The sequence below is a fragment of the Microchirus variegatus genome, assembly GCF_963457635.1.
Source record: "Microchirus variegatus genome assembly, chromosome: 4".
NCBI classification, from domain to species: domain Eukaryota; kingdom Metazoa; phylum Chordata; class Actinopteri; order Pleuronectiformes; family Soleidae; genus Microchirus; species Microchirus variegatus.
Genome location: NC_139805.1, coordinates 17493967 through 17517787, shown reverse-complemented (window position 1 = coordinate 17517787; position 23821 = coordinate 17493967). Strand labels below are relative to the sequence as shown.

At 40.0% G+C, this 23821-nt stretch overlaps 2 protein-coding genes across 2 annotated transcripts in view; both read left to right on the top strand.

The window, feature by feature from the left end:
- Positions 1–23821, top strand: part of agbl4 (AGBL carboxypeptidase 4) — a gene marked incomplete at both ends in the record, with an annotated part of 311410 nt that overhangs the window by 216613 nt on the left and 70976 nt on the right. The window lies entirely within an intron of this gene.
- bend5 (BEN domain containing 5) lies at positions 5964–14885 on the top strand (the record flags this gene model as incomplete). The annotated part of the gene is made up of 6 exons (XM_083887435.1): positions 5964–6147; positions 7263–7393; positions 9127–9604; positions 11050–11198; positions 14258–14471; positions 14689–14885. The coding sequence occupies 6 exons, from the start codon at positions 5964–5966 to the stop codon at positions 14883–14885; spliced, it is 1353 nt and encodes a 450-aa protein (XP_083743561.1).

The window sequence follows — 23821 nt, the reverse complement described above, 5'->3', positions numbered from 1 at the left end:
GAGTATAATGTCACTCATTACTTAAGATGCATTCCCACTACTACATGCACACAAGTGTTTCCACTTATTCAGACTTGCTTGACCTTTGCGCAGGTTTACACTGGTTTTAGTCATGCTGGGGTAACATGAGTTCATACATACTTGAGAAACTCATCACAATGTCAAATGTGTGTCCCCCTCCAAAACTGGTGTTAGAACGGTGTTACGAACGGCAAAGAGAAAATGGAAAAAATCACATCATCCAGATGACCTTTCTCACTATCACCACCTCCTGGCTGACTTCTCGTCAATGGTTTCAGCAGCCAAATCTGCCTTCTACCTGTCAAAGATCAACTCCTCTGCCTCCAACCCCAGGACACTATTCTCCATATTCTCTTCTCTCCTCACCCCTCCCACCGCTCCCCCTCCATCCTCCCTCACTGCTGATGACTTTGCAACTTACTTTACGAAGAAAGTAAGAGACATTAGTTCCTCATTTACTGCAACGCCCTCCCAGATAGCACCTCCCCCAACCCTCACCTAGCAGCCTTACCTGCTTCAGCCCTCTCTCCTCTGAAGATGTTCACACACTAGTGACATCTAACCGTGCCACCACCTGTTCCCTCGACCCGATTCCCTCCCCTCTTCTACAAAGCATCTCGAATGACATCTTGCCTTTCCTCACCACCCTGATCAACTCCTCCCTCACTGCTGGCCGTATTCCAGCTCCTTTCAAGACAGCTACAGTAAAGCCACTCCTAAAGAAACCCACTCTAGACCCTGCCGATACTCAAAACTACAGACCTGTATCTCTTCTCTCGTTCCTCTCAAAAACCCTGGAACGTGCTGTCTTCAACCAACTGTCTTCTTACCTTTCACAAAACGACCTCCTTGACCCTAATCAGTCAGGCTTCAGGACGGCTCACTCCACTGAGACGGCCCTCCTCACAGTGACTGAGTCGCTCCGAGCCACCAGAGCCTCGTCCCTCTCTTCGGTCCTCATCCTCCTCAACTTATCCTCTGCGTTTGACACAGTCAACCACCAAATCCTCCTCTGCACTCTGGCCAAACTTGGCGTTACCGGCTCTGCCCTAACCTGGTTGACATCATACCTGACAGAACGCACCTTTCAGGTCACGTGGACTGGCTCCTTGTCCAAACCCTGCTCCCTGGATACTGGTGTCCCTCAAGGCTCAGTACTCGGACCGCTCTGTTTTCACTATACACCAGATCACTAGGCTCTGCAATCACATTACATGGTTTATCTTACCACTGTTATGCTGATGACACCCAGCTGTTCCTCTCCTTCCCCCACACCCATGTTGCCACGCGCATCTCGGAATGTCTGGCAGACATTTCCACTTGGACAACTGCTCATCATCTCAAGCTCAACCTTAGTAAAACTGAACTTCTCTTCATCCCGGGAAAAAACTGCCCTCACATGGACCTGTTGGTCACTGTTGGAGACGTCACTGTATCGCCATTATCAACTGCAAAGAATCCGGGTGTAATCCTCGACGACGAACTTTCCTGCACCCCCAACATCATCGCGGTAGCCCGATCCTGCAGATTTGCCCTCTACAACATCCGAAGGATCCGGCCCCTCCTCACAAAGGAAGCAACGCAACTCCTGGTCATCTCCCGCCTCGACTACTGCAACTCGCTATTGGCTGGACTCCCTGCCTCTGCAACTAAACCGTTGCAAAGTATCCAGAACGCTGCAGTGCGCCTCGTTTTCAATCTACCTAAATTCTCCTATTTGACCCCCCTCCTCCGTGACCTCCACTGGCTTCCTGTTGCGGCCCGCATTAGATTTAAGACCATGGTGCTGGCCTTCAAAGCCATCAACCGAACTGCACCAGTCTACCTCCAAACACTGATCAGACCACACACCCCAGCTCAAGCACTTCGCTCTAATACATCAGCCGGCCGTCTGGTACCGCCATCCCTGAGAGCAAACAAAGGCCGCTCAACTTAGTCCTGACTCTTTTCTGCTCTGGCACCTCAGTGGTGGAACGAACTTCCGACCAACGTCAGGACAGCAGATTCGCTCGCCATCTTTCGCAAACGACTCAAGACTCACTTGTTCAGACTTCACCTCGACCCTACATAGCACTAACCTAAAGTACTAATAGGTTCCTACCTTCAGCACTTGTATCATAACACTTATGGAAAGTTCCTTTCTTGTGACAAATGTACTTATTGTAAGTCGCTTTGGACAAAAGCGTCTGCCAAATGCCCTAAATGTAAATGTAAATGGTGCAACACTGCTGTGCTTCCTTCTGTGGCATGTGAAATAAGGCCTAAATGGAGTTGAGTGTAAATTGAGGCACTTATGCACAAATAGGTGTCTGTGAATTTCTGGGCAGCAGAACCTCAGCATGGCACCGGTCAAATCGCCAATCTTAAGGCTTCAAAACAGGTGTACAGATTCTTATGGGCAATGTCAAGATTGGTTAGTATACGTATAAACGTTTTCAGACAATAAAGAGTACATTTAATCTACTGACTTTGATGGAGCAGCGTTCAATCAGCCTTACAGTCCCTACATAAAATTGCCCACCTGTTATGTATTAGACATCAAATGTGGTGATTCATACAGTGTGACCAAGTGGAGGCAGAAAAAGAGTTCAGTGCATTTCTGTGCAGTGCAGCAACCTCCCATTGAATAAGTACAGCCATGAAGATGGAGTCCATGCTTTAAGCTGTCAAACTTTTGTAGCTTAGAAATACGGTTTTGTCTGTGACAGTGCTTTGTTTCTTCAAGGTTGTAGATAGGCAGCTGGTCTTACTTAACTCAGGTCCAGTTGCCTCTGTAGCTACACTCTTGAATATAGCTTGGAAATAGTTCTGACAGAAGCTGACATTGCGTCTAGTGCTGTTTAAAGCTGCAGCTGCCTAAACTCTATTTAGTCAGGAAGTTTGTGTCTGTAAATAATATTTTAGAATAATTTATAATAGTTTCAGAAATAATATGATTTGTAGTATGATCAAATACTCACATGACATTAAAACTTAACTGAACAATATTTACTTGTATTACACAATGTGGACACATTTTGTATACACACACGAGGGTATATATAAACTTTTATTGTGTTTCTAGGCAGACTCCCATCTTTGCTGAACCTCCATTATATATATATATATATTTGAACTTCTCTTGGCGGCAGTAGTGAAAAACTTCATGCTAAGTGTTCCACTGAAGCAACAAGACAGAAAGAAACATGCAGCCTTGTGTTGACAAGCCCAGCCTTAAGGAAAGGAGAGCTGCTGAACAGAAGCTTAGATTAACGGTAATCCCCTGTTCGACTTTTTCAGAAGCTGCTCAAATCTTGTCACTCACTCTCATTCTTGTTAGTTTGTGGCATCTGCCAAAGTAGCTGTGCATAGATACACAGAATATCCATCCTAAAAAAAGATCAACCACTGGGATACCAATTATGTTATAAATATGGCTGTCATTCTCAAACCTAATGGCGGCATTTGGTTTGATTAATAGCGATTAATCACATCTTATCATTTTAATACTGTGCCTTGTAATAATATTAGATTAAATGTAAACTCACAGTATCAATATCTATCCATAAAGCAAGTTGTGTCTGTGACAGGCATATCTCGCTGAGGAATTTAATTTTTCGCTGATTTATCATGCTACCCCAGGCAGGCAGTGGCTCATCAGCAGCAGCTGCGCTGTCTGGAAGAGGGAGTTGTGTGAAGAGGCTGGGCTAACTTGGTGAACCTGTTTCCAAAGGTAAGCTAGCAAGGCTACGATTAGCATTAGCGTAGGGCTAACATAATACAAACACTGTGAAACCTCATTAGGCACAACGCACATTTTTTCGATTAGCATTAGAGTGGCTCACAGTCACAACAGCTAGCTACGCTAATGCTAATCGAAAATTAAAACAATTTTGTTGTGCCTAATGAGGTGGCACAGTGTTTGTATTATGTTAGCCTTATATTTACCTTCCTTATCATGCATTACCATAACTGAAAAATCTTCTTCAGCTCCCACTATAAGAATACATCCTTTCTTAGAGCACTGCACTAGTACATATAATTAGCACAAAATAAACACTTTTAACTTCAGATGATCACACACTACATGCACGTATGCTTTAGCAGACAAACAAAATCCAGGTCAAAATCATGTGTCTTTTAAAGAATGTACAAAATAAAACAATGTCACGCCTACATGTGCCCGCTCAAGCATCTTCAACATCTGCTTCCTCTTCTTCTTCTTCCTCTCTGGTGGTGTGGTGGCATCATGGTTAAAGGTTCGGCACAGCAGGAAGTAAACAAAACAACATAAAATAAACAAACATGAACTGAAGATGACGTTGATGAGAGAGAACCTTCACGGACAATTATTATGTGATCATTGTGATAGTTCTACCTGCAAATGTTGTCAGTTAACTTCAGTCTCCTCAGAAATGTGATGGCATGAATGAGTGAGACTCCTACATCACCAGTAGAGCTGAAAGATGTAACTTTTCACTTCTTTTGAAGCCTAATATATTGCAGCAGCGATTGGCATTATATTTGGAGAGTTACTGCCATTGTTTTGTTTGTTTTTAAAATATCATGTATGTATTGCCAGACTCAGGGAGCTGTCATACAAAGATGGTGTTAGAAAAAGGCCTAATTCTAACAAAATAAATGGAACAAAATATCAGAGGAGAAAAGGTGGCTCTATATAATCCTGCATCGCTTACTTTTCAATTACAGCAGCCCAAGCAGAACAAAATTCTTAGTGTCATTTATCGACTGTGGTGTTCTCTATTAGAGTAACAACTGAGAGAAATCCACCCTGTTGTATAACCACCTGGCTGTCTTACAATAACAAAGACTTCATGTCTGTTAGCTGGCCCTAATTCTGCTGTGACACAAGCAGCAGATGAGAAAAACACACCAGGAAACGTATAAAAGCCCAACGAGACCCGATGAAATCTGACCTGGCCAATAATAAACTTGGTGGCTTTTGTCAAAGATGCCTGAAAAGACAAAGTAAAAAGTAACTGGTGTCTTAACTGATAAGGGCAATGAACCCAGTATCCAATCACTTGAATTTTTATTTTATTTTTATATTGGTTTGTTTGTTATATTTTTTTGCCGTGTTTTATGGTGAATCCGAGATAGGGTTATAACACCATTCTTTTACAAAAAGCAAACATCTTCCAGTACGTACTGTGTATGACCAGATAGGACAGTATGAATAGATGTGTTTTATATATCCATTCGTCTTCTACCAATTTTTCCTCCACATGAGGGTTGCTGGTGCCAATCCCAGCTGACCCTGGCCAGTGTGTATGTACTGTATAACATAAACACAAGTACAACAAATAAAAGTAAACAGTCAAAAAAAGAAGTAAAAAAAAAAGAACATGACAAGATTATTTATCACTTCTTTCTTAAATTCATATAACACAGATATTAAAGATTTTCAGGATTTCTTTAGGTGGCAAGTTATTCAAAATGTTTCACATGTAAAACAAAACCAAAAAAAGTCAAAGGTATTTTTTGCAAATCTTCTTCACATTTTTTTTTTTTTCAATCAAACATCAAAATTACAACATATTACAGCAAATTAAAATGGGAGGTGAAAGTATGCATTTTTTTGCATACTATTTTTTTATTTAACACATACAGTATACAAACACTCACGCATGTAATGTTATACATCTACAAACATATAAGGATATCAAAATAAAATGTAAAAAATTAAAATAAAATACTGAAAAAGGGCGAATCCAAATAAAACAAATGTGTGGATTTACTTATTTATTCACTCACTGATGAGTTCTTGTCTATTACTCATGCCTTGACGATCGACCCTGGTGATGTGGACCAGGCAAGAATAGCCGATCGCAGACAGCATCCCCAACCCCCTATGTGTGTACATATATATTTTTTTAATACTTTGTGAGAAAAAAAAAACTGTCAACCATATCCAAAGTGCAGGGACCAAAGACAACTAAATAATGTATGCTTTTGTTAAATTCTTTGAAGACGATATGTGCTACGCGTTGCCCGTTTCAAGTGTGGAAGATTTCAGACCACTGCACAAAACAGATTTTAATAAGCAGAAGGTGTATCTGGTTCACAGAAGTGAGGAGAATGGCAGCGCAGGCCAGCCGTGCGAAGCACAGATCCTCGCCCTTGCAGGTAAGTTGTCCTCCTACCACCTCCAATTTTAACGCGGTACCGCTGCTTTTTCTGTCTCTCATGCTCTCTCTCTCGGTCAGACCGAGTCACGTCGGTGTGCGCGGAAATGTGACATGTGTCACGGCGGGTCCCTTTTGTCCAATCTGTCAGGACGTGATCAGCTGGAGTCTGACACCGATAACCACTACAGCGTCCTCGGCTGTGGCTAGCTGGACATGCTAGTTAGATATGCTAAGACAAGTTTGGTATGTTGTCACACCGCGCCGCCGGTGCTAAGCGGATTTTGCCCACATGTATTATATTGTCGCGTTGCCCGCGGTGTCTCTGCTGATTCGACAGAGTAGTGGTGGTGGTCTCGCTAAATACGTGGCGTGCAGCGGTAGCCAGTCACAACGGTTGTTTACAACATGTAGCATGCTAGCACGGTGTGTATTCGTTCCGCGTTAGCATGTTAGCTTAGACGAGCTAGTTGACTGCGGGCAGACCCAGAGCTGTCACTCCGTTTAAAAACACAGTTGACAGCCCGGACATTTTATGTCTGCGTTGTGATTGTACATTATAAATGTAATTTGAGGTTTTCGTCTGGGGGCTTTTCCGGACTGCGGTTTGCCGGTTAGCTGGCTTATCTTCTCGGTGTGTGTCATCAAGGGGATGCGGCGCTGCAGTCGTCGCCTTGTCTCCAGACATCCGTGCTTCACGTTACCTGTCTGTCGGTAACATGTCAGCGTCGCGGCTGTTTCCCGGTGTTAATGTGCTGAAGTATGTAAGTGAAGTGTTTTGTTGAACGTTGCACTAAATGTTTGCTCTCTGGTGTTTTCTTAAACAAGCTACAGTGCTAATAATCCCAGAGTATGAGCTGTCTGGACTGCAGAATCTCTCCGACCTCACTGACACCTTCACTGCGTCTGTCATGTTAAAGCGCTGTATTACCAGAACGCCATGTTCCTCAGTTTTCTGCCAACTCAGGCTTACATCGTATCCGTAGTGCTGTAGACAATTTAAAACGGTTTATTGTGGAGGTAAAAACGCCCAAATGAATGAAACTGGTCACGTTATATGAAATTCTATACAACTTTTTGGAAACTTTGAGTTTCTTCTGTCTCTGCACTTCACAGATACAGTAGAGGAATTAGAAGGTGGTATAATGCAAAAGAAGATGAAAATTCCCAAGATGTCCATCGAGAATTCAGGAAACTCCACTGAGAACAATTTTGGAGAGGAGAGAATGCCACTTAGACATAAAAAGGTAGGCTCATCCATATCAGGCAGGAGTTGTGTTTTTTTTGAAGGACACAACTGTGACTGTACTGACTGTGACACCACTGCACTGTCATACTGTCTCACTGCCCTTTGAGTTTTTTAAAATAATGATATTTATTTCTTGGTTTCACCGTTGAATGTGTACGACAGAGTATAAGAGCCAAACTGAATTATTTTTTATTTTATTTTTTTTAATCTTTCGAGAATAAAGTTGTAGCATTATTGGAATAAAGACATAATATTATGAGAATAGAGTCATAATTATTATTCAAGCTAAGTCTCAGATGATCAGCTGCAACCTGAATATATATTTTGGTTTGGGCTTCACAAATAAGGAAATTCTTGATCTTTTGACACATCTGCGTCACATTATCATTAGCATCAGAACTTTGAAAAGATTGTTCAAGAAACTGGGTCTGTTTCGAAGAAAGAATCACGCAGACTTGGAGTAAATCATCTCTTTTGTGGACGAGGAAATGGCTATCGCTGGTTACATCTGTGTGCTGTTCAAAGAGGTTTTATTGTTTCTCAGGAAACTGTTAGATTGATAATTACATTTTTGGATCCAAGAGTGGAACTACGGTTGCCCTTCAGTCTGTTCTGTTGCTATTTAATATTAACAATAATAAATTGAATGAAATCACATAATTATTTCAAAAAAATATTGTATTGACTTAATTTTAATAATATGACCATTGTTTTCCTTTTCTATTCAGTTCGGCCCTTATACTCTATTTTAGTTTTGGCATTCGATCATGTCAAATTAAATTAAATGTCATGTTTACTAAATCTTAGAACAAATTCTAAAGTCCTGTGTGTAAAAATGTGTGACATCTAAAACAGTTGATGTGTAAATCCTAATCCCTTTTCCAAGCACATCACAGAACTGCAGTGGCTTTTGTAAATCAGAAATAATGTAATTTTTTTCGTGTACACAATATGCTTTTGCTTCAAAAACGAAGCTGCTGTAGCAAGATCGAGGCTTCTCTAAAGCTAAGTGCCTCAAGTACATTTAAAAGGCTTATTTTAAGGGTATAGACGAAACCAATTACTTTTTTTAAAAGCCACTATACACAAACAAATGTAGAGTAAGTATATTCAGTTTCTGCCAATAATCTCTACTAAATCTTCAATAGTTGACCTTTAAATAATAATAATAAATCATTCCTTAAATTTGCAATCTTTTCCTGTGCCAGCAAGGACCTTAATACATTTTCTAATTGAAAATAAATCTCCAACGACTTTTATTTCAGTATGACTGTATATGCAACTGCGGATACAGACATTCACGTTGATGTATACATACTCAGTACACTTAATGGTACAATGCCATGTTTCCATAAACTTGGATGACACCTCAAATCCTCTATGCTATTTTTACCATATGCTGGATTAACACAAATTCAGCACTCTGGACAGCTGCCCTTTGACAGACAAATCCTCTGAACAGCTCATCAGAGAACTCGGTGAATCCTCTTTTTCCAGTTTCAGCTGAGATGTCTGTCTGTCCTGTTGTTTTAAGTGATGTTTATATTAATGTTACAACTGTTCTGCCATCAAAGGGTTGTCACATATCAAAATAGTGAATTTCCTGAATGTGCTGCAGAGACTGTCCCCCTATAGGCACCTGTCCTGTTTTGCCTTGTTCATTCTCACCATTATAGTTATTACAATGCAAATGTGTACATTCTTTAAATGTACAGTTTTGATTTTCCTTAGGCTCTGTCTCAGGACCATGGACGACCCCTGTCCAATTCCTCTAAGAGCCTTGCTGCGGTAGTGGCTCGACTGGAGAGAAATGCTGCCAGCTCTTATATGGAGGGTGAAGAAGACCTGGATGAGGACAGACTTGCTGAGGATGGAGAGGATGATGAAGATGAAGATATGGAGGCAGAACATCAGCAATATCATCACCAGCAGCAACAACAACAACAACATTTGGAGGTGGATGCAGATTGTGTGTCGGAGGTAGCTGCAGCCGTGGTTCCTCGAGTCTTGTATGAGGAGCTAGTTCACAGCTACAGGCAACAGGAGGAGGAGATGAGGAGGCTGCAGCAGGAGCTGGAGAGAACCCGCAGACAGCTGGTACAGCAGGCCAAGAAGCTGAAGGAATATGGTAGCTTGTTGACAGAAGTCAAAGAACTGAGGGACTTCAACAGGAGGCTGCAAGACGTCCTTCTTATGAGACTGGGCAGCGGTGAGAGACATTGACAGTGCACACAAACATTCAAACCACTGATGTCACAGTTTAAAAGTAAACCTTAATTCCCCAGCCAGTTCACTTCACTCAATCTAAACAGTGGGTATGTACAGTTACTTAAAAAAAAAATGTTGTAATAAAACTGCAATCTGCAAAGGCACGTTCACTCTTACATAGTCAGTTTTTGGCTGTATCATCAGTGTATTCAGGAAATTCCACACTTACATCTACAATCAAATTATTATCAATTAAATTATTTCCAGGGATTTTGTAGTTTGAAACTATGTCTCTATAAGGTTCATTTAGAAAATAGGACAGTGTTATGATCTGAGGTTGGGTTGTCACATGTCCAAAACTAAGGTCAGTTGACGACCTGGATTACCAGGTTTTGCGTCAGGATTCATCTGGCTCAAATTGTGAAAGAAATGATCAGGGAGTATAAGACATATACTTTTCTACTCATGGATAGCATACTACAGAGTATAGACCTTTTACCCTATTGAAAATGATTGGGTTGTGCTGGAGAATACCTAATACAGTGGTCATAGGGAAAAAAAGATAATGCTGCTGGATTGAAATAACTGTTTAGCGCAAGCTTTTTGAAGTGATGCCATGGCAAATGCATGTTATATATAGTTATTTTAGGCTTTAACTTTTTTTGGCCAGGGAGTATAGGTCTCAACAGATTCCCTAATCCAGCCTTAAAACTCTAAGAACTTTCCAGAATATGAGTAAAATAATATGCCTGTGTCATATAATCTGTGTAGAAAATTACCAAAAAAATACACTCATAATAATTATATAATATATCATAATAAAACACAGATAATATTCCAATATTTAAATTATATAGTATATATAAACAGCTTCAACACACAAGTAAGTCATACATGGCACGTTCAATAAAATGCAACATCGCTTAATGTGACTGAAAGTGGTGCAATTGTGCAGCAGTGCACACACCCGATGCTAGTGTTACCCTCAGCCTCACAGTTGAATTGGGCAGAGGCACCTGGTTAGTGGAATCTAATGGAGCTGTCAGGCAGGGTATGGAGAACTCTGATTGATATTAAAACTCAACAGCTAAGTTTCAGCTTACTGTGGCCAGCCACCAAGCCAGCTTAGTTCTTGTGCTAAAAAAAAACTGTCCGCCTGGAATCACAGGCCTGGACCCAAGGTGTAAAGCAAACACACAAAATTGTGGGCTTCGTTCCAGTAGTGTGGAACAAGAGAGCAGTAAAGATACTGAAAGGATTAAGATGCAATTAGCTGTTTACAAGGAGAGTACATTGTCCAATGTCAAGGTCCTCTGTTTTGTTTTGTGTATTGCTTGACCTCCTGTCAACCTTGACAGCAGTGTGTTTGTTGCTTGTACTATGTTAAATGTCTCATTTGTATCTTCCCTTGTAGGATTAATAAAGGCCATCTTATCTTGTTTCCAGAGCCTATGCATGACAATGGCACTCAGACAATCAAGGCCGAAGTTGTTGAACCCATTGTTGAAGCCCAGGAGACATGCAGAGAAGAAGCCAACACCAGTTCCAGCTACTCGCCCTCCCCTAGAACAGTATACACCTGCAATGATGGAAAGGTTCGTCTCACTAGACGATGAGGCACTTGATGCCGATTTTCAGTATCCCCTCCAGCTGGCTTGTGATTACCACCTTTCCAACTGTTTAATGTTGATTTTCCACACATCATCAGTCTGTTGATCTTCTCACCAAACTATCCACATCCTCATTATGATTCTAACTTTTTAACCTTGATTTATAGATCCTCATCATATTTCCTCTCTCCCTTTTACGAAGTCTAAATTCTTCAGTTCTGTCTCTGTAAATCTGGCTCTCTGCCTGTGTGTGACAGCCGCAAATAACATGAATTTGTAGGAAATGCAGTGTTTCCTCTACCCTTGTGAACTTGGGAACATGCCATCAGAGCTGATCAGTCCTTTCCCCCTGTTTGCCCTACCCTAGTAGGTAAACAAGGTTGAGAAGATTATTATTGTTCCTGCAAGCCCAGCCAACATCATCAGTGTTTATTAGCCTGTTTGGGTTCTTAACTCCCCCCTCTGCTGTAACTCAACCAGTGTCCTGTTTCTGATGACAGGGGGGGAATTGGTACTACAAGCTTTGTGGCCTGTAGTCATTTCAAGCGTGAAGAACACTTGCAAATTAGAATTCTCCTACATCAGGGACCCCATATTAATTATTTGCACGAGAGGAATTTAAAGTGACTGACAGGTTAGCCCCAATGAGAACGCGAGCGGGGACAAGTGATAGAAAAGGATGAAGAGCAGTGGAGAGAGAGAGATAAACAAGAGCAAGAGGGGAGAGAGGATGAAAACAATCTTGTCTAACTTGAGGGCAGTAAAAAGCTTGTCTACTGGCCGCAGGCCTAAAGCACATTAGCTGCACAGGGAAAAGCCTTTTGGATGCTAGCCTAAAGACTTTACAGTGAGTGGAGAGCAGAAAAAGGACCTTGCATATGCTTCCTGCTGCATCAGCTCACCTAGAGGACCAAGGCAGTAGGCCTAGGCTGACAATCGGCTTGGAGTGTTTGGTGCAGGCTTACGCAACAAGCAGTTGCAGTGTGTAGAGGGCTAAAGGCTAAATTTTTTTGTGGAGGTAATTCAGATTGCAAGCATCCGGCAGAGTATCGGTGTTGATGAAAGTGTTGCCTTTTGGGATTTGTAATGTAGTCTAAGTAAGAGCTGGCTAAGATGTGCTTTCAAGATTTAGTATGCGGTCTCTTGTCTATTTAGATCAAGAGGGTTTTTTTTTCCGCTCCTCGAATGAAGCATTGTAGATTAGTGAAACTTGATTTGGATCCCACAGCACCTAACATAAATCACCTTGGCTAATGGGTGGTCAGCATCTACACAAAGGAATACAATTCATAATTGACGTTGACATGTAATTGTTTTGCTTTAGCATCAAATTGATCAGTTAGCAGTAACCATCTAACCATTGGTCCTAAGTCTGCTATTCAAGCGTATGCCATATCTTTTCAAATAACACAAGACCGTTGGTCCAGATGACATGAAGAGGTATAGAGACGCTTAGGAGAGAGAGCAGTGGACGCTTTACCCAAATTGTTTAACACAAACTTGAAGAGTGATAAAATGCCTGAGGAGTGGAGAAGAAGTGTATTGGTACCGATTTTCAGTAACAAGGGTGATGTGCAGAACTGTAGTAATTACAGAAGTATAAAGTTGATCAGCCATACCATGAAGATGTGAGATTGAGTTGCTGAAGCCTGGTTATGTAAAGAAGTGAAGATCTAATGGATCTGTCAGGCACGGTATGGAGAATATTAAAACTCGACAGCTAAGTTTCAAGAAAGAGAACTGCATTACGCCATCTATGCTTTGAGAGTGCAGATGAAGAAGTATAGAGAATGCCAGAAGGAGTAGTCCTGTGACTTTGTGAATCTAAAGAAAGTTTCTGATTGGGTGCCAAGAGAGGAGCTGTTGTAATATATGAGGAAGTTGGGAGTGGCAGAGAAGTATGTAAATGTGGTGCAGGACAGCGGTGAGGTGTGCAGTGGGAGTGACAAATGGGTTCAAGGTGAAGGTGGGATTACATCAGGGATCAGCTCTGAGCTTGTTTTCTTGCAAAGGTGATGGACAGGTTGTCATATGAGGACAGGCAGGAATCTCTGTAGACTATTTTTTGCAGATGATATTGTAATTTGTAGTGAGAGTAGGGGACCGGTGGAAGAAAGCCTGGAGAGGTGGAAGTATGCACTGGAGAGAAGTGGAATTAAAGGTAGTAGAGCCAAGACAGAATATCTGTGTGTGAATGACAGTTAGACAGTTAGTACAGTGAGGATACAAGGAGTAGAGGTAGCAAAAGTGGACGAGTTTAAAATACCTGGGGTTTACTATTCATCAATGAACAGTGCACAAGAGAGGTGAAGCAGAGAGTACAGGCCCGGGTGGAGTGGGTGGAGTTGAGTGTCGGGTCATGTGTGATAGAAGGATAGCAGCAGGAGTGGAGGAGGAAGTCTACAAGACAGTAGTGAGACGTGCTATGATGTATGATCGGTGGCACTGTCTAAAAGACAGGAGGTGAAGCTGGAGGTGGCAGAGCTGAAGATGTTGAATTTTTTGTTGGTCGTCACCAGGATGTACAGAATTATAAATTAGCACACTTGAGGGACAGCTCAGGCTGAAAGGTTTGGAATAAAGTAACAGAGGCCAGGTTTGATTACGTGCAGAGGAGAGATAATGGTTATCTGGAACAAAGGATGTTGAAGATGGAGCTGTCAGGCAGGAAGGAAAGAGGAAGACCACAGAGGAGGTGTATGGATGTGTGTATATATGTATATATATATATATATATATATATAATGTCCAACAGTTGTTGCTGCAGACAGATTCTCAGTGGGCAGTAATTTTTAGATATTCAGCATAAACAAACAAACAAATGTTGAATAGATGTGACTGTTCAGGGTAGTGCATTGTATGCACCATTCTATTAGCATGCTAATGTTGTTGTTTTCTGGTTATTACCAAAATGCATCAGACTTTTCATTTCATCAGACATTATTTAGATGACAACACTTATAACACGTGTTATCTTGTTGGCAGACTATATAGATATGAATATATGGAGTTCACAGTCGTATTTACACATTTCCTCGTCACAGGTTCACCTTGGTGGTGGAATTTGGGTAGAAGAGGAAAAGTGGCACCAACTACAGCGCACCCAGGGAGACTCCAAGTTCACAAAGAACCTGGCTGTAATGATCTGGGGAACAGAAACCCTCAAAAACCGCAGTGTCACAGGTGTGGCCACCAAAAAGAAGAAGGACGCTCTGCCCAAACCGCCACTGTCACCCAGCAAGCTGAAAATTGTCAGAGGTAAGACTTTTAATATTTAAAGCATAAAATCAGAATGGTGAGAGAGAGATTAATTGTTCTGAAGGATTTCTTGCTTACTGGAACATGTTAGAAAATGTCTGGTACAGAATTGATTATTTGCTCTTCAGTCATTGAATAATATTTGTTTGACACCAGTTAAAGATAAGATCTGCAGTTTTTAATTTGGTCTGACTGGTAACACAAACTCCTTCCCCAGAATGTCTGTACGACAGAGTGTCTCAGGAGACAGCCGACAGTGCAGAGATTACGCAGAGATTATCCAAAGTGAACAAATACATTTGTGAAAAGATAATGGACATCAACAAGTCCATCAAGAACGAGGAGCGGCGAGAGTCCAAGCTGCTCATCAGACAGACAGTCAAGATGGAGAACTTCAGCTACGATGGCATGTAATGATCAACTGTTGTCACACCAGCGCCTTCTGCCCCCCCTCCCCATGGTTCAAAGAATATTAAGGGGACTTGGAATGGGTTGTTGGGAGACGTTTCAGGAGGCGTTGTATTCTTTGACCCACTGGATTGGTTATTATGTCAATTTTTTTACACAAATATAACCCTTCCCAACTCCCGACAGAACATCTTCCGTGCCCAGTTTCTTCATTGGCTGAGAGACAGCTTTACCCAACAGCCATAAATTGACGAGTTAGTTTAGTATGAGCTTGTATGAGTGGTTTGTGTTGTCTTTTTAAAGATTTACAGTGGACTTTGGTACAGAGACATGGTTTATTGAGGTGCATGCATTTGTGTCAAAAAGAGATTAGATATGATTGTTAAATTAATTTATTGTTCTGTGTCAGAACATCATTTTGTGTCATTAAACTTTTAAAAAGTAAGAGATTATTTCCCTTGACAAAGTCTTATTGTGCTAGAAAGATTGTGATGCTAGCTTGCATTAGGTTTTAGACTTGGATGAATATTTGGTAACTACCAGATAACTGCGGGTACTTACTTGCTGTTGGTACTTACTGCATAGAACAGGACATAATTGTCCCACGTGCACAAGTCTTAATTGATAACAGCCATATTACATTTTCCAACAGATTCTGTTGCTCAAAGAGATGATTTTTGAGTGTGTGCACTCCCCAAACTAGGTCAATTAGAACACATAGTTTTATTAAAGAGAGGGCTTAAGTGGGAAGCATGACTCTAATGTGGAGTCTGTGAAGTGTTATGTTTTTGTTTTATATGTTGAACTTTTAGTTGGGGCTGGACAGTACGGTCAATGACATTATCATGGTAAATTAGGATCAAATCAGACGGTATTATAAAGTTATGTCAGATAGTTAAAGATTGAGGTTACTGAGAATGTAGAAGAAAGCACTTATTGTTGTTTAAGCTAATTGTTTTTAAACAATTAACAGTTGTTTAACACATAAATATTCCAGTGTTTTTGCACCAGGTCTAACTAATCACTACTTTGATAGTTGACTAGTCATTGATTATCGAAACTATTATACAGCCTGGAAGAGCAACAGACTGTTTCAAGTAATCCCCAAATTGTCCAGTAGAGGGTGCTGTGACGGTAGCGTGACCTGCATCCATGCCCTCTTTGCTTATCAAAAGTACAGTGACGTTAATTATTTCTGAGACAATAGAGGACACGAACAAGCTTCAATGTTTTCCTGAGCAGAGAGTCACGACACCAAAGCATCTTAAAAGCAGCGTGTGAACGAATCTCTGGCGCTACGCGGTAGATACACAGAATAACGAACAAATAATCTGTTAGCACAGCTGTGAGTCGGCGTAGGCATCACACACACAAGCGTCTGTTGTCATGTTGGATGGATAGAAGATGAGATGGCTCACTCTGTAAAGAACAGTATTGTTCAGCTCCACAACATGCACAGTGACTTTATCAACAAATAATCTGTCTGCAACTAATTTGTCATGGATTTCAATAATGTCCACCACTCACGGCACCACTAGTTTGCATAATGCAAAAAACATGAAACGGAAATGCAGCGAACCTTTGTTCTATTGCTATGTATATTGTCATTGAATTATTGCCCAGCCCTGCATTGAGTTTAGAGCATTTGCCATCAGCGAGAGAGCACAAGGAAAGGTTTTGATGGCATTTTCGTGCGTCGCTTTTAATCAAACATGTCACTTTCAGACGATTTGACTGTTTAATGGTTTGTCGTGGTACAGGCACGTCGATGTCTCGAAAAGGCCTTAAATGGATTAGGCAATCACCAGGGACTGGTTTACCCCTGGGTTTTCTAGTTAGCTGTGATTGTAAATGTTGAGTGAGCTGAAGTTTTCGAAGCTTCACCTGCAATTTGCTGTGAGAATGTGAAAGTGATGGCTTGGTACTATTTGATGCCCAATGTGATTCTGCTGCTGAGTTGATCAGAGCCGGGCTGCTTTCTGCCCCACCACCACATCCTGTTAAGTGATGCTGGCCTGCCTGATGCAATGTGGGCAAGATAATCAGAGTGCAGCTCTGCACGGTACAGGTCGTCCTCATGTGAAATCAGTGTGAGCTGTGGGTAAAGCTGTCTGAAAAAAAGTGTTGTGCTGTTGAAGTTGTCTGGGCCTGCTGAACCCTATAATAACCCCCTCTTTTTTAAGCCATGCCACTGGGGAACAAAGTAAGGTCGCTCCAGTGACAGCTTCCTCTGAGCTATGCCATCAGAACTTCGAAAATTGTTCCTTTTTTCTTCTATGTATTTCTCTCTTTCTCTCTCTCTCTCTCTTTCTTCAGTTGTTTTATTGTTTTGATCCAAAAAGGTTTGTGTGGCTGACTGCAGGCTGGAACTAAATGCTGCAGATTGAAATCGCAACTGTGACCTATAGCTGTGGCAAACTGTGAATCTGCTGCAGAGCTGCCCATCAAGCCTTTCTCCTCGTCACACTCTAAATTCTTGTTTGTCGGTTGGTTTATTTTCTCTCTATCATTTTGTCTGTCTTGGTTTTTGTTATCACAAAAGATCAGATCAGCCTTTTGTTAAGCTACCTTGTGTATTGGGGATATTTTAGTGTATATAAAATACATTTTTTATTTTTTTTCACAAAAACATTGATGTTTCAATTTCTAATCATTTTACCTGTTACAGTTTTAAAGGTTCCGGTCAAGTTTAATTACTAGTTAATGTTGTAATTCCATGTTATGTAACATGGATTTTCCTTTTTTTGTTTGTTTGTTTGTTTTTACATTTGAATTGTTGGCTTAAAGCTATTATATCCAGATGTAGATCAGTGAAATCTACAAAAAAAAAAAATCACCCTGTCTTAGCTGAAGTTAACTGAGTGGGTTCAGAGACTAACCTGAACATAATATTTCAAAAAGAGCCCTTACATTAAGCTACAGTCACAACATGATAGATTCTACCCTCTAATCGTCTGCAACAGTAGGATGGAAATCTGTATCGTTAAACCGTTGAGAAGCAGTACTTAAATTGACAAAAATCATTTATATTGAATGCACTTTAAACTTATGGGCAGTTTAGTCGATCTTAAAGAAATGTATTTGTAGTATTCTGGATTTTTTTTTTTTTTTTTTAAATGTCTATATAAATTAAGGCCTAACAATCATTGTATTATCATGAAGCACCTTAGAACATTTTTTTGTCCGTTCATTTTTAATGATAAGAACAAGATATGAGATGTAGTCCCCAAGTGAAATAATGATAAAACTGGATTCTGTATTTCATTATGGCCTCGTGAACAACAAATGGCTTACTTGGCAAATTGACAAGCAAAAGCCAACTGCACTTCTCTTATCGGTTCACCGATTTTAAGAAATTTACCTATGGAATGTGCAAGATGACTGGAATATGTGCTTTAATGAAACGTGTCAAGATGCTGGTTATGTATATGAAAACCTTCATCGAGATAACTGTGTATATTTTACAAGTGAGTGAAAATGGTAAGCCAAATTATTGAAAGCTGAGATCAAGGTAAAGGAGGAGGATGATGCTGACCAAGGAATCAGCATGATTTGCACAAACAAATGGCCCATGCCAATGTAACAGAGCATAGTGAACCTTAAGCCACCAAAGGGTGACATGTTGTTGATATATTTTTGAGTTCCTTTTTTATAATTTTTTTGTGTCCCCTCGTTCTTTTACCCCGTGTACAAAGGAACATGTGAGACGTACGTGTGCAAGCGTGTATTTAAAATACATGCGATTTAAAAGGAAAAAAAAAACGAAAAAAGATTTCTGCTGTGCAAAACGACCTTGCTGAAATTCTGACACGTTGTTGTGTATTGTGTTTGTGTTTGTTTCTTTATTGTCGGATGCCAAAAGGGTGCTGCGGTTCGTAAAAGGCTGGTTTTCTAGAGCGTGATTAAGCCTAATCCTTTAACTAAGACCATCTTTAGTTGATGAAAGCCGCATGAAAGTACTGTTTTCAACCTAGATTTTGGCTTTAACTGTGATGACAAAGCCAATCTCTGTCAGATATACCAAGTCACTTGCAGAGGAGCATTTTGGAATTTATCACACATCGATGTATAACCTGGCAGAGCCGTTACTGGCTCTGTAATACCAAATTTTCCAGTTCTTTCATTATCACATTCACGTAGTACAAGGAAGTGTCACTGGCTTTGTGATCGTCCTCCTGTGCGACCTCTAAGTCATTACTCTCTCGACATTTATATGGACTTTTAAAATACACACGTATGGAGATAATAGCAAATCCCGTCCTCCTTGTTGTGTGTTTTGGCCGATGTTGTGAACAACTGTCAGAGCTTCAGAAGTGAGGTCGCCTCACGTTTGCTTTTTGACAGTTTGTTTTGGGGGGTGGGTTTGTCGAGATCGATTTCCAGCTTCACTGTGTGGAACAAGCTGAATGGCATCTCGCCCTTTTTTTTTTTTGCAACTAAGGCTTTTTGAGATACATTAATGTTTGAGCGTCAGATACAATGTCAGACTTACTTGACGACGAGACAAAAATGGGAGGAACACAATGCTAGGTCTATATTTTCTTAAGGTATCAGTAACTTTGTATACAATCCACAAACCGGTTCTACTTCATCTAACTTCACCGTCCTACCTCATTGTTACTCTGGTGTTTGTTTGTCAGTGACTGTAAACTATGTGTGTATGTTAAAACAAAACAAAACAAAAAAATAATACTATAGGAAAAAGGTATACCTGGTTACTCTCAACATGTATAGAATATTAAACTTGTTAAACACCTCAGTACAGAAATATCATTCTTAAGAGAAATCTCTTTTATTTTGAGCTTAAGATGCTGCTTTAAAGGGGGTGTCCGCGTGATGGGGTCGTCTCAGAATATATATATACATATATATATATATATGAATATACCTTTGCTCTTTGCTATGTTGTGCAGTTGGTCAGTGGTTGTGTTCTGTCTCCGTAATGCGTTCTGAGATTTTTACTGGTTGACGGTGCTACCAGCAAACAAAACTGATCTATTGGACCTCAAATGGTGCTGTTTTTCTATGTTCCTAATCATACAGCTATGTTTTATTCAGGTGTGTCAACCGCCACTATCCCCTCAGCTAATCAGAATTTAAGCCAAAATACGTCGCAAAACCAGTAACTCTGCTATTACTGTATCAATTATATATATATATATATATATGCTATCCATCCAAATATTGTAGATAATGATTATATCCTCAGCTGTGAGTTTCACAAGTACCTCAGACTTTTTGCTGATTTTTCAATGGATGCATTTGCTTCTCGCACCTGTTGTCTACAAATATTACATTGTCGCGGTGTATTTTCAGATATATGCATTTTTAACAGTTAGATCAGGTTACACTATATGTAGTACGGGATTATTAACTCACACTCAGATGGCTGTTCCCCGAGTGAGGGGGCGCCACTGTTCATTGGTCGCATTCCATGTCGTCATAGGAAATCTCAGCTGAACTGGGCGGTGTATATGTAACAGTAGATCTCCTCAGCTAAATCTATATATATATATATATGTAAAATAAAATATTTAATATATACTTTCAGGCAAAGTTCCGTTGTTTTACAGAGGACTGATTCCATTGGTGGTTCTTGTTTATGGTTGAATAACTATTGATTTGGTTGAAAATGTCACCCAACCGCAGTCGTCAGGATACATTCACAAAAGACTGCCGGGGATTTTTTTTTCCACAATAATTCATTTTTCAAGTGACCATTTTAATCTGTGATTGACCAGTTGTATCTCTGTGTCCTTGAGTGTCGTTCGAGTAAAATCTGTGTTGTAACTACAGTACTGTGCAAAAGTCTTTGGGCACCACGGGCTTTGTTGTTTTTCACGCTGCAAAAAACTGCAGAAATATGCCAAATATTCCTAAATTGATTTGAAAGAAAATCTTGTTTTAAGAAAAATAATCTGGGATTTTTGCATTGCTGGAATTCTTTCTTAAGATTTCTTAAAATGAGGGAAAAAACTTAAGATTTAAGAAAGTAAGATATATTTTCTTAAAATTATATCATCATTTTTAGCACAAAACATGAACCTTTTACCCCAAATCAGGTTTTACCAATAATTTATCAGGGTTCCACTTTATCAGGAAATATTTCCCCACAGGGATTGAGAGATAATTCTACTGTATGATCATTCTAACATGGCTAATGCAACACATCTAATGGTGGAGAGGAGTATTGCAGAGTACTGTAAATGTTTAGTTGATCAGTTTGTGAGTGATTGACTTACAGAGAGCTGGACTTGGCTTAATTATACAAACAAGTGCATTATATTTTCTTTCTTTTGTTTTACCCCTGTGCAGTGACACCAGTGGAATCTTTTCTGCACCAAAGTGTTTGTTATATGTTGTGTTTTTTGAGGGGTTGGTTTGCTCTATCTGTCTGTATGTATGTATGTGTCTGTTTCCCTGTGTTTTTCTACTCGGTTCATGTCGAACAACATGAGCCGTTGCTGGAAAATTCAGTTTTTACTGTGAGCAGATTGTACAAAGCAGTTGGTTTAATGGAAGCCAACTTAAGCCATTCGTTGGACCTTTTTTTTTTTTTTTTTTTTCCCTCAATGGTTCAATTGTAAAGCTTTGCTCTGGTGCAGAGAACTGACCCAGAGAGTTGTGTGTGTGTGTAATTTGAATTCCTATGCAGGTGTTAAGTTGTAATCACCTGGTGAACCACGTCATTGTTGGGTGGAGGGTGAGCCAGAGAGGGAGATGAATGGCCAATGTTCAAACCTCTGAATGTGTCTGCACAGCCTTGAGATTGAGTCAACGGGGATGAAGGCGATATGACAAATCTAATCTGTACAGAACCACATTACCACATTTCCGCACCCATGGAGTTCAACTTCACAGGGCTGCTTGGGTATATACCAGTCTGCAATAGTTGTAACTACATTGCAACAATTATTAGGAGAAGACAGGGTTATCGCTGTATGGAGTACTTCCACTTAGTATGATAATGTGAACAATAATTTCAAGACTATTGCAGTAAACACTCCCTCTCCCTACTTCGGCCTCTTAGAGGCAGAAACCTCCACTTTAAAGAAAAAAAAAATGTATCTGCGATGGAGAGTGTACATGTCTTTGCTAAACCGGCCACACCTCTGCTATGCGAGCAACTCTTTGACGCTTAGCATCCTGTTCTGTGTTTTCTCTTTGCTGCATTCAGGAACACCTGTCTAATGTATAGATAAACTGAAATAAATCAAGACTTTTATTCTATCAGCACAAACGTCTTCCTGTCTTTTTTTTTTTTTTTTTTTAAGATTATTGTCGTCTCTTGTCTCATGTTTTTCTGTGAAATAAGTCAAGTCAAAACTTGGACATTTTTCCAAATCACTCCTTTTGTGAGGAACCAAAAAATATCCTAAATGTGTTGGTCCTTCTAAAAAAATACTCCAAAGGCACAATGTGACATTTATGTAGGTTTAAAATGCTTTTATTATACATGAAATCATTTTATATTAGAAATATTATTAGGTCTGTCAGCAGTCAACTGCTTCCTGTGCTAACACTAATGAAGTGCGAAAGTCCACAATTCCTGACGTTCTTCTAATGTATGTTGTATAAAAGCTGTATGTTGTCATCTATGAATTTTAGTGCCATATCGCTGTGATCATTGAGTTCTCATTTTCACATTTTTCTCTGGCTTTAGTTCAACATATTTAGGCAAATCTGCTTCTATTTATCTATTACTAGTGCAGTACCTGTGCAAAATCTGTTTTTGTGTGTTTGTGTGCTCATTGTTGCAAATTCGGTGAAAGTTCAGTCGAGCACTGCTTTGGTCGCCTGCCTCAGCTTCACGGCACGTTGTCTGCCGTGAAAACCAGCTTATCTTCTCAGGTTGCTTGTCGATATATTTAACAATATCTTTTGCATTACTTCCCCAAAAACAAGTTCAAACAAGTTTGAAATCAATCGGACAATCGGTTTGAGAGATATGCGAATAACAGACAGACAGATGTTCCTGGAATTTATAGATTGATGCAACAGCCAAGTTAGTTCTGACTATACGTGTGTAACTATTTTCACACATAAGCTCTTACACTGTTAGCCATTGCATTCTATGTTCTTTGTTTTATATAATAATTTGCCATTTAATGGTCGATTTCGATGCCAGGAGTTGTTTTCATGACTGGGAACATTAGTTTCTACTCTAAAGCTGCTTCCCTGGGTTTGCAGTGTTGGTGTTGCAACTTGCAAAAAAAAAAAAACCTCCTTATGTAATGGACAGATGGGAGATAGCAAATGGGAATGTTTCCCAGACGAACAGCCAGAGTTGCTTTAATTGTATCACTTGCATTACACAGGAATGACTGGGAGAAAAAAGAAAAACAGAAGGAAAGTGGACAGAAACTTTTTTCCAATCAAATCTATGTTGCCATTTTTTTCTTACACACATACGTACATTTTTGAATGTTGTGTTTTTACGGGGAGCTAAGAGTGAGTAGTAACTTCATTTACAAAGGTGGGATTTTCACCTCAATCTGTATATTTTAAAATATGGATTGGGGTCAAATCCAGCCAAAAAACCTGCACCTCACTTTAAATGTCTTATTTCTACACAACAATACCACTTCACTCATGTCAAAAGAGATTTTATTTTTTTTAATTGATGGCCATATGCTTGAATGTGTCTCATTATACCTCAACGACCCCAAGGCTAATGCACATTTCTCAGCACAAACTGACCTCATTGATTCAATTCCAATGCAACAAAAATGAGAAAATTACAGTTTGAGTTTGCGATGTAGAGCTTTACTTATAAAACAGTCATAGGTTAGGGAGTTAACGTCTGTCACCACTGCACCAATCCTCACCAATTATGCTCTGTGTGCTGTGCAGACTGCAGATTGTTTATATTATTATTATTATTATTATTATTATTATTATTATTATTATTATTATTAATAAGGTCAGTCACAAGTTAACAG